The sequence below is a fragment of the Lonchura striata genome, chromosome 3 (genome assembly GCF_046129695.1).
Source record: "Lonchura striata isolate bLonStr1 chromosome 3, bLonStr1.mat, whole genome shotgun sequence".
In the NCBI taxonomy this organism is placed as follows: Eukaryota; Metazoa; Chordata; class Aves; order Passeriformes; family Estrildidae; genus Lonchura; species Lonchura striata.
In genome coordinates this window covers 36088327-36104036 of record NC_134605.1, presented here as the reverse complement: position 1 = coordinate 36104036, position 15710 = coordinate 36088327, and the positions used below count along the sequence as shown (strand labels likewise).

General features: G+C 38.6%; 1 protein-coding gene across 1 annotated transcript; it reads left to right on the top strand.

Moving 5' to 3' along the window:
- The first annotated feature begins 674 nt into the window (after positions 1-674).
- LOC110477917 (plasminogen) lies at positions 675-15189 on the top strand. Its single transcript, XM_021544128.2, has 12 exons — positions 675-783; positions 3577-3712; positions 4340-4446; positions 5472-5586; positions 6615-6778; positions 7346-7475; positions 7598-7716; positions 9142-9304; positions 10150-10280; positions 11110-11269; positions 12766-12956; positions 15078-15189. Exons 1-12 carry the CDS (start codon positions 735-737, stop codon positions 15080-15082), a joined length of 1470 nt encoding a protein of 489 aa, XP_021399803.2. The 5' UTR covers positions 675-734; the 3' UTR covers positions 15083-15189.
- The last annotated feature ends 521 nt before the right edge of the window (positions 15190-15710 follow it).

Genomic DNA, 15710 nt, shown 5'->3' with positions numbered 1-15710 from the left:
AGCACTCTATTATTTTATAAAGGGGTAGCTTTTTGGGGAGGAGGCAGCTCTCTTTGCGGGACTCCCGAGAAGCAGGTCCCTCTCTCTCTTCACGGGATCTCGCAGCGAAACAGCCGGGGAGGCAGCAGTGGCGGAGCTCGGAGGCAACCCCGGCGCAGAGGAAGACCGGCCCCACTGCCACCAGATCTTCAGAGGAAACTATACCCTTCTAAAGATCACCACTTCAGCTGCAACTCATCAACCATTGCAAAGGGAGCAATTGTCCCAGCAGGACTGCTACTGGCACCCCGAATCCTCAGGTTCTGGACTTTTTCACTGGTTTTGTTTGTACCGATTGCATTTGCCTTTTTAAATTGTTGTCTAGTTTTTCTCCTAGTAAAGAATTGTTACTCCCATTCCCATATTTTTGCCTGAGAGCCTTTTAATTTAAAACTCCTAGTAATTTGGAGGGAGGGGGTTTACCTTCTCCATTGCACAGGAGGCTTTAGCCCTCCTTCACAGACTCCTGTCTTGTTGAACCAAGACACCAGTAGAAATTATTGAGCTTGATTTGGTAATCCATCCAATTCAAGGTTGTTTTGATAGCCACACCATGGCAAGGGGAGCACAACACAGGAGAATGATTAACTTAATCCTCCTGCCTTGTTTGTTTGATACTGCCTCACTCCAGTGCAAGTCAATAAAACTTTGTGCACCAACAGACCAAACTTCCAGCACCCACCAGCTGGGCCAAAATGGAGATTAGCAAAGCTGCCTTTCTCCTTCTTTTCTTGCTCAGCTCAGGTAAGAGTCCTTTGCCTTCTGCTTGCCTGGGTGAGACTGGGGCCAAACACTAGCAGGCTGTGTGTGGTGCAGGTAGGTCCCTCAGTCAACGTGTCACTCGTTTTCTGGACAATGACAGGTTTGGGTCTTGCTGGTCAGAAAGAGCTGCTGTTGGGTAAAGTGAGAGTTGTGGCTGCCCCAGGATTGTTTTCATAGCAACACCAGCAGACCTTGGTGCCTGCATGGGCAGCTAATGGCCCCAGGAGAACAGATCTATGGCCAGAGATGTGGGCACCCTTGGGAAGCACCTGTCAAAGGTTGTGCAAAACCCACAGCAGTCAGTGACAAGTTCTCTCTAGCTTTAGCAGGCTTTGGATCAAATGCTAAAGGTAAAACTGTGTTTACTGCCAAGCATTGTTAAGCACAATGATTTGGATTTTCATCCTTTATGACAGGAGTTTTAAAGCTTTGAAATGGAATATTTAAAACCAAATACAAAATTGACAGGCTCCTTAATATTCCAGAAATTTCACATTTTCTGTTGTCAAACACAATAAAAATGTTCTCCTTTGTTTTCCTGAGGGCAGTAGTAGAAATTTACTCCCCAGTAACCTAGATCATCTTTTCCAAGCATATGTTCAGAATTCTTTCTTATGGTCCCAACAGAAGATAAATGTTCTACTGATGGTAATATATGGATCTCAAGCTTATCAACAAATTCTGTAAATAAGTATTACATGTGTAGTATGTATTTCAATCAGATTTCAATCAGATACCATACTCTCTTGTACTTTGAAATTACATATAATTACATGGTACTTAAATTACTTTTTAAAAGAACTATAAATACATATCAGTACAATTTTTATGAATTTTTAATAGTTCAGACACTCAAGGTCAGAATACCAGGGACATATCATTTTGTGACTGCACAAGGTTATAAAAGACAACTGAGAAACTGGGGGGTTTTATTTGTTCATTTTTTATCAGCCTTTAGCTGACTTGCTTAAAAGTGATGGTCCACAACTGTCTTAAAGCCAATTTTTACATCTTCTGGGTTAGTACTGGTCAAATCTGCAATGATGCTTCTGGAAATGAAGAAATTTGCTTTTTCACATGTATTTGAATATTCTTTTCAGTTATCCTGTGCAATATCTGGGTTTATATAGATTTTAGTCAGACTAATATATCCCCTGATGCATTTAAAATCTCTTATATTCTTTTCTTAAGTTTACACATTGCAGTGTCTTTCAGGCAACCAGGATCACCTTTTCTAAGTTTCTGACAATCTATTTTAATTTTTAGTTTGTGCATGCCATCCAACTTCCCATGTATTCATTCTCAATCCAACTGTAATAATTTTTTTCCTTATAGTCACTGAAAAGGAATAGTATCCAAAGTAGAGCTCTTTGAAAAAATACAGAGTTTTAAGATGAATAAATAAAGTTTGGGAAGGAGTATTTTCTTTTTCTAGTCCCCTGGAACAGTGGCCTCAGTTAAGTTAGGAAAATATTCAGGAAAGGAAGCACTTGTTTACTAACTCCATCAGGAGAAATTAGTAGGCTAGGTTATTGGTGTTCTACATAGTCCTGCTGTAACAGCAGGACTATAGATCCCTCAGTGTCAGGGATTTCTTAAGATATGCAGGTTTTATAGCCTTGAGCCAACTCTGCAAAGAGACACAGAAAATGCTCTCAGGCAATAAATAATCTTATTTTCATTAATGGTCAAAATATCTTTTATTTTGTGTGAATCTGTGTCACATGGAGGTAGGTAATGAAAGGCCCATATGTCATGGGAATTAGTAACACCAGAGAGATGTTGCAGTGAATTCAGCCCTAATATGAGTGTGTAAATGAAAGATTCAAAACATTATCTGTGAGCACGCTGTACAAAATTATTAACTGCCTGCATCTGTCAATAATAATCTATATTGAAAAAAACCGAAAAAATTAAACCATATAGCAAATTGAGCTCACTTGTGCAACACTGTAACCTGATGCTGGAGATGGAAATAAACTCTTGTAGAAATTAGGAACAGAAATATATAACCTTTTTAGACATAAAAAGAAAAAATCAATTAGGTGGTAAACTGTGAGTTACAGTATTTTAGAGGTGTGTTAGAATTATTAGCCGGTAGATAATAGAAAACTTACGCATATGTAGCTTTCAAATCTAATACTAACTTATTTACTAATTTAAAATCTTGGGTTAATTTGTTGCAACAGAGATGTAGCCTGACAATTTCATTACTCAGCCTGCTCAACCCATTGCAATAAAACAATGGTGGGCATTGTAAAAGGCTATAGAGTAACTTTGTGGTTGAGGTGCCTTGCTCTAGGGCAGGACATCTTGGGACAAACAACTAAGCAGTGACCAATGAAGCTGCAGGGCTTGCACAATCCACATGACAGGTCATAATCTCCCATCCACCTAATTCATGCTTCTCCAAAACCTTGATATGGGTATCACTTCCCTCCATCTTTCTCTGTTTGGTGTTGACACCATTTAGTCTCTCTCCCCATTCCCCCTCATTCTTGCTTCCCATTTTTTGCTTTTAACTTCAAACTCATGCATAACTCTAATCAGAATTGCCTCTATATCTTTCTTCTGTCTCTTTTCTTCACATGACAGGTTGCATTCTGTCAGGAGATAGAAATAACCTCAGAGTTTATCATCTTTTACCCAGAATTATGCAAAATAAATGGTGTCTTCACCTGTCCAAGCTACATGGAAAATGGGACTGAAATCCAGAGATCTTCTTAACTACAGAATTCTCATTTTTAATGCCTGATCCGTTTCTTTACCTTCTAGTGAAAGGAGATATACTGGATGACTATTCAAAAACAGATGGTGTTTGGATACTTACTCAAAACAAACAGTTTTACAACACAAATAATGAAAGAGAATGTGCAGACAAATGTGAAGCTGAAAGAAATTTTACCTGCAGGTAATTTCTGTTGAATCTTAAAACTGTGCCATTGTGGGTGTCTGCATATCAATGATACATTCCTACCTTTACTCAGAACCAATATCCCCATTCTGCTGCAGCTCTGCCTAGAGCAGCATCTCCCATGCTGTGCCTTTAGCCTGTGACTTACCTCCAGCCATAAATTACCACAGGATCAAGTGAAGAGTGGATTTACAATGTACTACTCATTTTATAGTAAATGTTCGAGTTCCTGTTTGTATCCAACATTACATGGAGAACTGATTGAGCTTCTCTGGCTGGATGCTGTTTTTTTTCACAAGAGTTTCTAGTTCATTGTAGGGGCAGTCACTAACCTGAGCAGCTAGGATGATGTTGATAATGTTTTGCCAATGCAGTTTCTAGTTTCCCACACAATAATTTATTCATGTAGTCATATATCCTGAATAAGTGAGCCACTTGAGAGTAGTAGATAACCCTAACCTCTTACTTGTCTAAAATATTGAGTGCAGTATCTGTGAAAGATAAAGATGATTATAAGACAGTAAATTAATAATTTATAGAAAAATAATTATGAGATTAATAATTTTAATTGAATTTAAAATATTGCTTCTTATGTCAATATTGCTTCCTTCTCAATTTCAACAGGGCTTTCCTATTCACCAGGAAAAAACTACAGTGTTTAACACTGGCTGAAAATGCTAAAATGACAGTGACATTCACCAGCACAGACACAGTTCTTTATGAGAAGAGAAGTATGTGTACAGTAAGATGTTAAATATTTATTCATCAAGCCTATTCTAATGGCATCCTTCTGTTCTCTGCTGCAGTGCTGGAGCAAATTCTTGTATAGGGCAGAAAACTAATAGAGAATCTGGGGGCAAACATGAAGAAGCCACATTACTAAAAATGCTGTTAAAGAAGGATTAAATACCAAGGCCTAGACCCATGGTGGTCTCCATGTGCCATTCGAACTGGAACTTACTTGTTGCCTTCCTCCAGACCCAGCTCTATAGTCTTCACCTGCTCTCCCTGGGTGTCAGATGTGCCCAGCTTTATTATTTAGACAGGCTAAAATAATTTAGGAGGAACACATTTTTCCTAGCAGATTGGTCTCCTGTTGGATTACTTAAACATTTTCATTTTATATTTTGAGCTTTTGGGAGATTCTTCTTGTTTAAACAAAAAAGGGAAAAAGGAAGGGAAAGTCAAGATCACTGACCTAATAAATGGAGATTTTTCTGTGTCTGTTGCCAATAAAAGCACTGTTGACATGATTTGCATTCTCTGTCTTAGAGTTCCACTAGAAAAATACCTGGGAGAGTCCAAGTCTAAGATGAATCAAAAGTTTGGGGACCACTTACATGACAAGTGCATTTTGACAACTAAGTATTTTCTGGCTTAAAGGGATAGCTGGATGAGGCCCACACTGCAAATGTGCTTATGAGCAAGGCCTTTCCAAGAATCCCCAGCTGCTGCTGAAAGACATTCCTATTTATCCTGGTATTATTCTTTGCTTATCAGAAACTTGATATAGCTGTTCTTTTGACCTAATTATATAGCTTTATAACAATGCTTCAGAAATTTCTGTCTTTAGATGCTTTTATTTTGAAATACATTATAGAATGTTTGCAGGCACAAGAGCTTCAAAACATGAGTAAAACATGAGTAAAACATGGTTCATCATGTACAGCTGAGCTTCAGTTATATCTGCAAATTTTCAGTACCAGGAAATGAATGTTGTAACACCATTGAATTAACAAATTTAATTCCATTTCAGTTTACCTTATGCAGTGTAAAAGAGGTATTGGGACAGACTACAGAGGCACAGAAGCCAAGACTCAGAGGGGTATTCCATGCCAGAAGTGGGCAGAAGAAATACCCCACAAACCAAAGTATGTCCCTATTTACATTTCTTTTCACTATTCTGAACCTTCTTCAAGTTTTCTCATCTTCATATATATACACAGATTTATAGTGCAAGTTATCAAATCCTGTTGTCAGGTGACTTTTAAAAACAGCTTTATCTTTATCTGTCTTGTTACTTTTGACACTACTGCAATGATCTGGATAAGGAAAGGATGTATTTTCAGCTAGAGAAGTTGTGTCTAAATGTGAGCTTAAATGCTCCTTCTCTCAACACAATTAAGATTTTTGCTATTGGTAACAGTGGGCTCAGAATTACTCTCCTCTGAATAAAGTGACAGGTGTGCAACTCTAGCCCCCTGCTCCCCCACCTGCCATACAGATAGTAAAAAAAAAATTGAGAGAAGTATCCAAGGGCCAAATGGATCTGACTAGGCAGAGTCTTCTCAGGCCTGGCTGCCATTGGACTCACTGAAACAAGTGGGGAAGCAGAGGTCCTGTGTCTTCTCATCTATGTTGAAGTTTTATTTTAAAAAATATTTTGTTTTTATTATAATTAAATACACTCAGATACTCTTGTTCAGATAATTTAAAAGTAATTTAGTCTTCTCTGGGAAGATTGCTGCAGGAAGAAGCCTAGCTTCACTTGCTTCAGATCTCTATGAGACCGAGATATGTTTGGTGAATAATCTCTAGAAATACACAACTTTTAAAGTAGCTCCATTAAGACAAACATGTGACAGAGCCATGGGTCTGTAGTGAGCTGATGAGATCAACTGGATGCACAATTAAAGACAACAATTGTCCCTTGAGACTGTCATTGTCCTTAAAGGCTGTAAGTTCACTTCTTACTAGCAACTGGGGCTAGGGAGAAAGCTACTAATAATTGTAGCTAGGAATGATTTTTCAGTTTTCGTTTATGGCTTACAATGGGAAATCAGTTTCTCTAATTTTAACTGTGAATGAATAAAATTCACAGCTAGCTGAGCAGGTTAGACGTTTCCCTTCTGTGCCACTAAAGTACTGGCATTAAAATAGAATTTTAATACTATTACAGCTATACACCTGGAAAACACCCCAATGCAGGGTTGGAAGAAAATTACTGCAGAAACCCTGATGCAGATGAAAGTGGACCCTGGTGTTACACAACAGATCCTACTACGAGATTTGATTACTGTGCCATCCCAGAGTGTGAGGACCAGGTCATGCACACTGGAGAAGGTATATTTACTTTTCAAAAAAGAGATGTTCAATTAGGTAACACTATTCCTGCTACATTTTTGTGCTTTATTTTTACATACTTTTTTTCAAATTAGAATTTAAACCAAGATGAACTTAAGAAGTTCTCAACAGAGAGGTTGTTTTCCTAACTGGCTTGAGTTCTCAAAATTATTTTGTAAACATAGAAGAACTATATTTGCTGATATTGTTTGCTTTATCTTCATCTGTCTTGTTACTTTTAACTCTACTGGCAGAGAACTAGGATGATCTGGATAAGGATTTATATTGCTCTTACACCTGCAATTTATTTAATTGTAACAAGGGTAAAGACTGACCCAAGTGCTGTGCAACACACTGAACTGCCATTGCTAACAGTACATACAGACACATGACAAATTCCTCCCTGCAAGTGAAACATATTCCTGAAGCATTATTAATTTGGCCGGGCTGTAATGCATAGATTTCTGAATTCCTTTTGTTGTTAGCTGGAGCAAACCCCACTTGTCCTTTCAGCATAATCTTCCATGAATAGGCTGGAGCATTCCTTGCGGTTTTCCTTCTGCCTAGGACCTCTGGGGGAGTGCATGCAGTGTAACGGTGAGGATTACCACGGACAACTTTCGAGAACAGAGTCTGGACTGGAGTGCCAGCACTGGGATGTCCAAGAACCTCATATGCACGGATTTATCTTGAAACAGTGAGTCACACTCAACACCAAATTCATTCCCACAGAGGCTGGAAGATCCTGCCTGCAGACAGCCTCATTGCTACACATGGCTGTTGCTGACTCACAAGTTTCTCTTCATTTTCAATGTACAGCTATCCAGAGAAGGATCTGAAGATGAATTATTGTCGCAATCCTGATGGTGAACTTCGGCCCTGGTGTTTCACTACCAACCCAAATAAACGCTGGGAATATTGCAACATTCCTCGTTGCAGTGAGTCTGATTTCCTGAGATCACTCCAGAGGATAGTTCATTAAAATAATGCAGAGAGGGGAAAGAAAAGAAACCACAGTTCTGAGTAACCTAGAGGTATCTCTGTGAATCGGGAAAAGTGCACATTTATAAGCACAATCACTCATTAAACTTCTATTATGTAAAATCATGTATGGTCAGTGAGGATGAAGGTGTCACAAAGTGCAGTACAGCCAAAGATGTTATAGGAAACCATAATTTGCCCTTAACCACTTTACTTTTCAACTCACCTGGGAGGCAAGACATTAAGGTTTAATCAGGTGGTAGTTTACTGCTGATTTGCTAACTCATAGAAATCATCTAAATTAGCATGTGGCTATACTGTGATATTTTACCTGGGTGTGATCTGCATAGCCAGCACTGCCTTTTTCTTAGCAAGGGATGAATCCTGAGAAACAGGTTCAGGCCTCAGGAGAAAAACCTGACTTAACCCATTAAGCTGAGCATACTAAATCTGGATATTTCCAAGGCACTGAATTAAGAGATAACATTCCCAATTGTACAAGTGTATTGCACTTTGAGAAAAAAAAAATTATAAGTGTAGGTTTTTTTTCTCTAGTGATTGCTTTCTTATGTATCCACACTTGCCAGTGCTCTAAGCAGTGGTGTGTGTTTGCTAGATGTAGCTCTCTTCAGCATCCTTAATTACAGATGGAAGAATAACTATTTACAGACTTTTGTATGAAAATTGTGACAATTACCATAGCATTTGCATCATGTCCTTAAAGCTTAAAGTTTAAGGAACATATCAAACTTTTAGGGTCATACTCATGTCCTTGGGAAATTCTGTATATTATGGGTATGTGCTGTAAATTCATTTTCCATTTGCCCTCTGCCGGTTCTATGCCTCTGATCATTACTCTTGTTTTCTGTGCTGTTCCCCACATGGCAGAACATTTCACTTTCTTTCTTTTTTCCACTATATCTTCTGTCCCTCTTCCCCAGTTCACTGACTCCAGAGGTTCAGCTCCGAAGGCTTTCTCTCACAATTTTTCTTGGTCCTCTGGCCTTCCACTCTACCTGTGTATATTACATTACTGTACTCCATCTCACTTAGTTTTACAAGACTGTACAAGACTTCTCACTGCCTTTCCTTTTCTGGTCTCAGGGGACAGTAGGCACAGAGTGTGTCTCAACCCAGCAAAGTTATTTACTGGCTGCTGGAAAAGGGCAGACACAGGACATCCATCTGGCAGTCTGGAGGCCCATAAAAATGTCCTCTTTGATTTTGAAATGGTTTTTAACCAGTGTAACTTCTGCTGAAAGAAAAAAGAGCACATCTTCAACATTACAGAAACAAAGGCGTTTATATATTTTTGAAAGCACAATTTACCAGTATTTTCCTCCCCTTCCCTTTCCTTTTCTTTTTTTATTTTCCCATTACAGCTACACCCCCACCAGTCTCTGGCCTAGGCTCCCAGTGTCTTTCAGGGAGAGGTGAAAACTATCGAGGAAGGATAGCTACCACCGAATCAGGAAATGCCTGTCAACACTGGAACATGCAGTTTCCTCACAAGCATGGCTGGGTTCCTGACAGATATCCCTGCAAGTACGCTGAGCCTCATCATTCTAACAAATTCCAAGGAACAGTTATTCCCTATCAATCCAGATGCAGAGGCAAGAGGAGGACAGGTTTTCCTAATTTATATTGTTAACTTGTAATTCTCACTAGTTGTCAGTGCTCATTACTTCTGTTCAGATCTTGCTCTTCATTTTTTCTGCCTCCCTGTTTATTCTGATGTATTTTTCTCACTTGTCTCTTCCATATCCCACAGGAGAGCTATAAGTAGTTCACTACTTTTATGTTAAAAATCCCTTGGCTGTCTTTTGGCGCATTTTCAGTGCATTACTCTTCTGAAGAGTGATGCTCCAAGGACAACATACTCCAGTACATCCTTGTGCTCCAAGGTCAGAGGAGCTGAGTTTGCAGAGCACTACCGATGTGCAGGCATAGCTAGGACTGACCTGGTTTATAGCTCTGTATTTTGAGCCTGCAAGTTTTCTAGGGAAGTGAAACCTGTTCACTCTCACAGGGCAGAGTGCAGCATGCACCAGTGCTCCTATTTACACACTTCCAGCCTTGCCTGGCTCTTACTGTAATCTCAGGGATATCAGTGCCTTGTGTGCTCTTACTGCTGCATCTTGACCTCAACAACAAGAGCAGAAAGTGTAAGCATTGGAAAAGTTCTTCCGATATCTCCAGCATTCAGACTGTGAAGTTGAAGGCCATTGACTAGTCCCAAAGGAGTGATGCATGGGTTAATCAATCTCCAAAAAGAATAAATACACCACTAAGTTGAGTTCTGCATGCAGTAGTTGTTAATAGTCATGCACACAACTCTTCTGGATTTCTATGACTGGTTTAAAATCAGTGTTCCTGTTTCTTATTTTAAGGGGCTTAGAGGAAAACTACTGTAGAAACCCTGATGGAGAGAAGAAGCCTTGGTGCTACACTACCAACAGCAGCATTAGATGGGAATATTGCACTATTCCTCCCTGTGACAGGACAGAACAAGGGATTGCTGGTATGAATGGTGGACTGTACTTGAGATAAGGAATTTAAAACAGTGAAAGATTTATTGTTTCATATTGTAAATGTATTATTTTTTTTCAATCACTTTGTCACGCTTAATGTTTGTCTGCCTGTCATGTTGCAAAATCTGCCAAATATTAAATTTTCAATGGTTAGGGATATACAGTGAAAGATGCAAATCATAAGCTGACTCAACAGAAGAATTACAGGATGAAAGATATTTATGTTTTCACACTCCTTTCTTCCCAAAGGTAGGCCAATTATAGCAAATTCATTGAAAAATTGAAAGGTTTAAAGGGATGAAAAATTGTTAAACAAAATTAACTCCTATTTTTGGAAGCCACAAAAGAGAGGACAAGAGCTTTCAAAGTAACTAAAAATCACAATGAAACATTCATTCATTTAAGAACAAAATCAACAAGAAAGTCTTAGCACAATAAAAAGGAAAATAGAGAGACTGAAGTTTAACATAATATCTGTTTGAGAACTATCATGGCCAAAGTCACCAGTATCTGATCTTTGAGGATTTTGCATGAGAACTTTCTTATCTTTAATTCTGATATATTCACTTATGCCAAAATGAAACTAACTGGTGAACCTTTCACTTAAAAACATCTAACATAAGATGTTAAAACTGTGGAAGTTTTCTCAGTATCTTTGGAAATGCCTTTCTGCTGCAGGTGTGATGACTTCACTGGATACTGTCTGCATAAAGGAGTACTTCATTTTTGTCATCCTGTGTGTTTGAGGCTTTCTTGTGCTTGCTCAGTAAGAACATTAAAATTACGATGCCAAAGACCAGTTTCTGTTGTTTGCCGCAGTTGTGCCTGTACAAGCTCCCCTAACAGAGGAGTGCTACCGAGGCAAAGGGCAGAGTTATCGTGGCACAACTTCTGTCACTGTATCGGGAAAGAAGTGCCAGGCCTGGAGCTCCATGTTCCCGCACATGCATATAAAAACCCCGGACAGATTCCCACACGCGTACGTTTATCTCACCTTTTCTTGCTTTCTCTGGCAATAACTGTTGCTGGTTGTATTATCTTTGCACAGCTATGCTTTAAAACACTGCTAGGGAATATATTACTAAAAGAGAACTTTTCTAAGATACAGAAATGTTTTCTGTTAGTCTCGTTTGTAAGAATTGTGTTTCCTTGTTATCTAAATTCTGAGTAAAATACAGCTGTGTCCCTTACTCTTAAATATGATCTTCTGCAACCAACACCAGGAGACTTGCATCCAGAGACAAGGCACCTACTGAAATATGTGTTTCATTTATGAATTTAAGACTTTTTGTTGTGGCCTTTCTAATGATTTAATCTGGAGAGGACACAGCATATGTTATACAAAGCATGCAGTCAGATATGTCATGCTTAGAAATACTAAGTGTTCTTTGCAGTTGGAATTGGGCACCCAGAATTGTGTACACTGAAATTTCTGCTTGATTTATCTTCTTCAAATTAACAAAACTGCACCAGGAACGACTGGAGCAGTGACAAGCTAATCCAAGCTAATCAAAATCACTAAAGTGCCAGTTTTTAGTAAGGGCAGGAGCGTAACAGAATTACAGTTACAGGAGCAATTGTGAGGAAATTCATCATGCTTAGTGGATTATAAGAAGGAAGATTGATACTTTTCTAATTTTTGCCTTTTTTATGCTGCCACCCTAAATAATTTGAAATTTTCATTTACATTTTGTCATGAAAAAACAGGAATATCCTCAGAGGGGGATGATATAATTCAAAAATATTTTTCAAAATTCAAATCAATCTCGGAAAATGTGGCATTCATGTGTTCTGTCATATTCAGAGAAAAAGCATTGCGGTTCTTTTTTATTCTGAAACCATGCTGTGATTTAACAGGGGGAAATACTGCAACTCTGCAAATTATTGAAAAGATAAATTCTACTCCCCCATGCCCCAGCAAACACAGGCATAGGAGTGGTCTCACTGAAGTCAGTAAAAATTGAGTTTTGGGGTGTAAGATGGGATCAATTGCATGAGCATTTGTTTGCCATTCTTCTGAATATGAGAAAGAATTTTGACATTTAAAAAAATTTGGAAAAGCCTAAGTTCCCCCCAGTAGTATGAATTTTCATGTATATTTATTACTAATTCACACATTCTGTACTAATTCACAATTGTGTATGCTTGCACACACCTATTTGTAAATTTTTTTTAAATTGCTATATGGGGCAATTATTTAGGTACTCAGTACATTGAAATATTACAGCCAGAGAATAAGCCAGTAGTTGAATTGTTTCCTTATGTATAAATATATTCAAGACTCCAATGCACATGTGAAATACAACTTTTCACTAGCATCACAACGACAGATGTGCTTGCTGGTAATAGAATATCCGGCCATAAGTAAAACTAACAATAAATCTATTTATTTGTACATAGTACATCTTTTTGTCAAGATATTCCTATGCTTATTTTCAGTCTTATGCAGCATAACTGTTGATTTTATTTGTGCAGGGATTTGAGGGACAACTATTGTAGAAACCCAGATGGTGACAGCAGCCCGTGGTGTTTCACCACTGACCCCAACACAATATGGGAGTACTGCAATATCAAGAGGTGTGATGATCATACACAACAGTCTGAACCGAATGCCTCCCCTGGAATGATGGAACAAAACATTGGCCTGACTACACTCACCACATCTGGTAACAGCTGGCTCTAAGTGTTGTGTCCTGTAGAGTCTGTGGGTACAGGAAATAGCAACCTATCAAATAATTCTTGAGTGACATCATTTAACCACAGCCAGAAACTAAGTACCATGCAGCTGCTCACTTATTCCCTCACCCTTTCTTTGGTGGGGAGGAATATTTTTTAAAAAGTAAGACTCATGAGATAAGAATGGTTTAATAATTTAAGCAAAATTACATACAACAACTATAATAATAGCAGCAATAATAATAATAATTGTAATGAAAACATGAGAGAGAGACAAAACCCAAGGAACAAAAGTGATGCACAATACAATTGCTGACCAAGGCCCAGCCTGTTCCTGAGCAGCAATTAGTGGCTCCATCCAGTGTATGTAATAAGCATGTTGTTCTTTGGGATGGAATATCCCTGTGGCCAGGCCAGGTCAGCTGTCCTGGCTGTGCTTCTGCCCAGCTTCTTGTGCACCTCCTCACTGGCAGAGAAGGGGAAACTTAAAAGTCTTTGACTTAGAGTAAGCACTACTTAGCAACAACCAAAATATCAGTGTTATAATTGTTATTCTGTTATTAAACCTAAAACACAGCACTCTAGCAGCTACTAAGAAGAAAACTCTATCTAAGCCAAAACCAGAACACTGACTAGGCCTGCAATTACATCCCTCCTGCAGCTCTCAGATCTGTACTGCCGGATTTTGCAGCAAGTTCTCTTTAGTTAGTATATGTCCTGTAGCCTATGTCCTTTTACAGTGTATTCTGAAGGATGTCATTTTCTTTTAGGTGAAAAAGAGGAAAACAGACATTTCTAGTATTTCTCTAGTTGTGTTCTATTGAAATATGTGACTGCTATTATCACAAGAATTTTGCTTGTGTTGTGCTTTATGTTTTCAGGAGGGTGACCATAGCTTGTATTGTTCAAAGGCAGCTTTGTTTTGTAAAATTAGATAAATAAGGTTTCACTCTGTTTTGTTACTTCCTTAATTAATAGTTCACACTGGTCAAAGTGGCATGACATATCTTAAAGTATAGTAGAGCTTTGCATGAGTTACTTGTTTTGCAAAGGAAGGTGACAGGGTTGGACAAAAGACACATTCCTAAACTGATTTGTGTGCTCTTCTTACATGCAGCAGAAAAGAACTACCTGTAGCAAAGTCCTTGGAAGCAAAAGTTGCTCCTTCAGTCTAATGGGCTACTGAAATATGCTTCTCTCATGAAAGCGCTTACTGATACCAATTTAGCAAAAACCTTGAAATCTCTCCAGATATTTGCAATATGTTATAGAAAATGCCTGAAGTTCCTTGATATGAATATATATGATCACCCTGAATTTATGAATGGAGGTGTTAAAAAACATTAATTTTGTGGTGAATTTACTTTGGGAAGCATAGATAACTGGGTCAAGAATAATCTAACTTTGACTATGAGCAGATAAATGCATGTAATTTGGACTTTCAAAGCTCAGAAATACTTTCAGAAGCTCAATGTCTCTACATGAAGCCTAAGAACTGAGGTATTCACAGCAAATTTTTTTCTTAATTCACACAGTCAACCACAATAACAGGATCATTGTTTAAGGTAATATCTTATTCATATTAGCCCAGTGTTGTGAATACCCCACTCACTTGAAGCAAAGCCTGTAATATACTGCCTCGACTTAGAGACTGTAGGCAGTGGGTTCATTGGTAGAGTCAAAAATCATCAGACACAGGTATTCATATCCTGCTATGCCTGCATTTCAAGGAGCAGCATTAAAACAGTTAAATTATTTTTGTTCAGATCATGTAGCTTGGGTATGTGGAAAATTAGGAAAGTTCAATTTTTGTGTGTGTAACTGACTTCACGGTGACCTGGGGATGTACTCACATCCATAATTGGTGGATCTTCAGACCAAGAGCATGGCCTGGATGCTTACAGACAAGGACTTTCCCCCTCTCTCCTGGCCCCTCCTCCCCCCCACCCATTCTTTTACTCCAGTAGGTCTAATAAAATACTTTCTCTCTCTGCAGTCCTTGTGTCAGTCACATTTTAAAGCTACAATATTATTCCTGCCAGTATTGCTGCTTGCATGCCTAGTGTCCCTATTACTAGAGAAGTTACTTCACACTCTCTTTTCCTCCCTAGGCTGAAGTTGGAGGACCTCTGGTCTGCCAAGAGAAGAACAGATCTGTCCAATATGGAGCCACCTCTTGGGGACTGGACTGTACCCAGCCATCAAAGCCTGGTTTTGTCCAAATTCCTGGTTTTGTTTCTTGGATCAAGAATGCAATGTCTTCGCACTGAATCTGGATGCAGGCTAATTTTTCTGGAAAGCAGTCCCTGTGTCAGAAACAACATTCCAAGTATAGTCTTATGACTGGTTTTAAAAATTATGTGATAATTCATAGGAATCCTCAATAAATACAACTACTGGCTGAGTGTAAGTAGCTATTGCAAAGCAGTAGCCAAGCTGATCAATTGCTACTGTCTGTCAGAATATCCGTGTTGTACCTGTGTGAGTCAACATGATTGCATGTGACAGCAGCTGTAAAGCTGCTACTTCACCCTTGTTACACCCAAATACTTAAACCCAGGAATTAAATGGAAGGTTCCTTTACACTAGTTGGCACAAAGAGGAATTCCAGCCAAATACTCTTAAGAGGTGAAAAATCACATAAAAGCTTACTGGCAAAAACACAGAAAATAAAGAGACTTTGGCAAAAGGATTAAAGATGACAACATATTCACTTATCATAGCGTTACTTAGCATTAACTTAG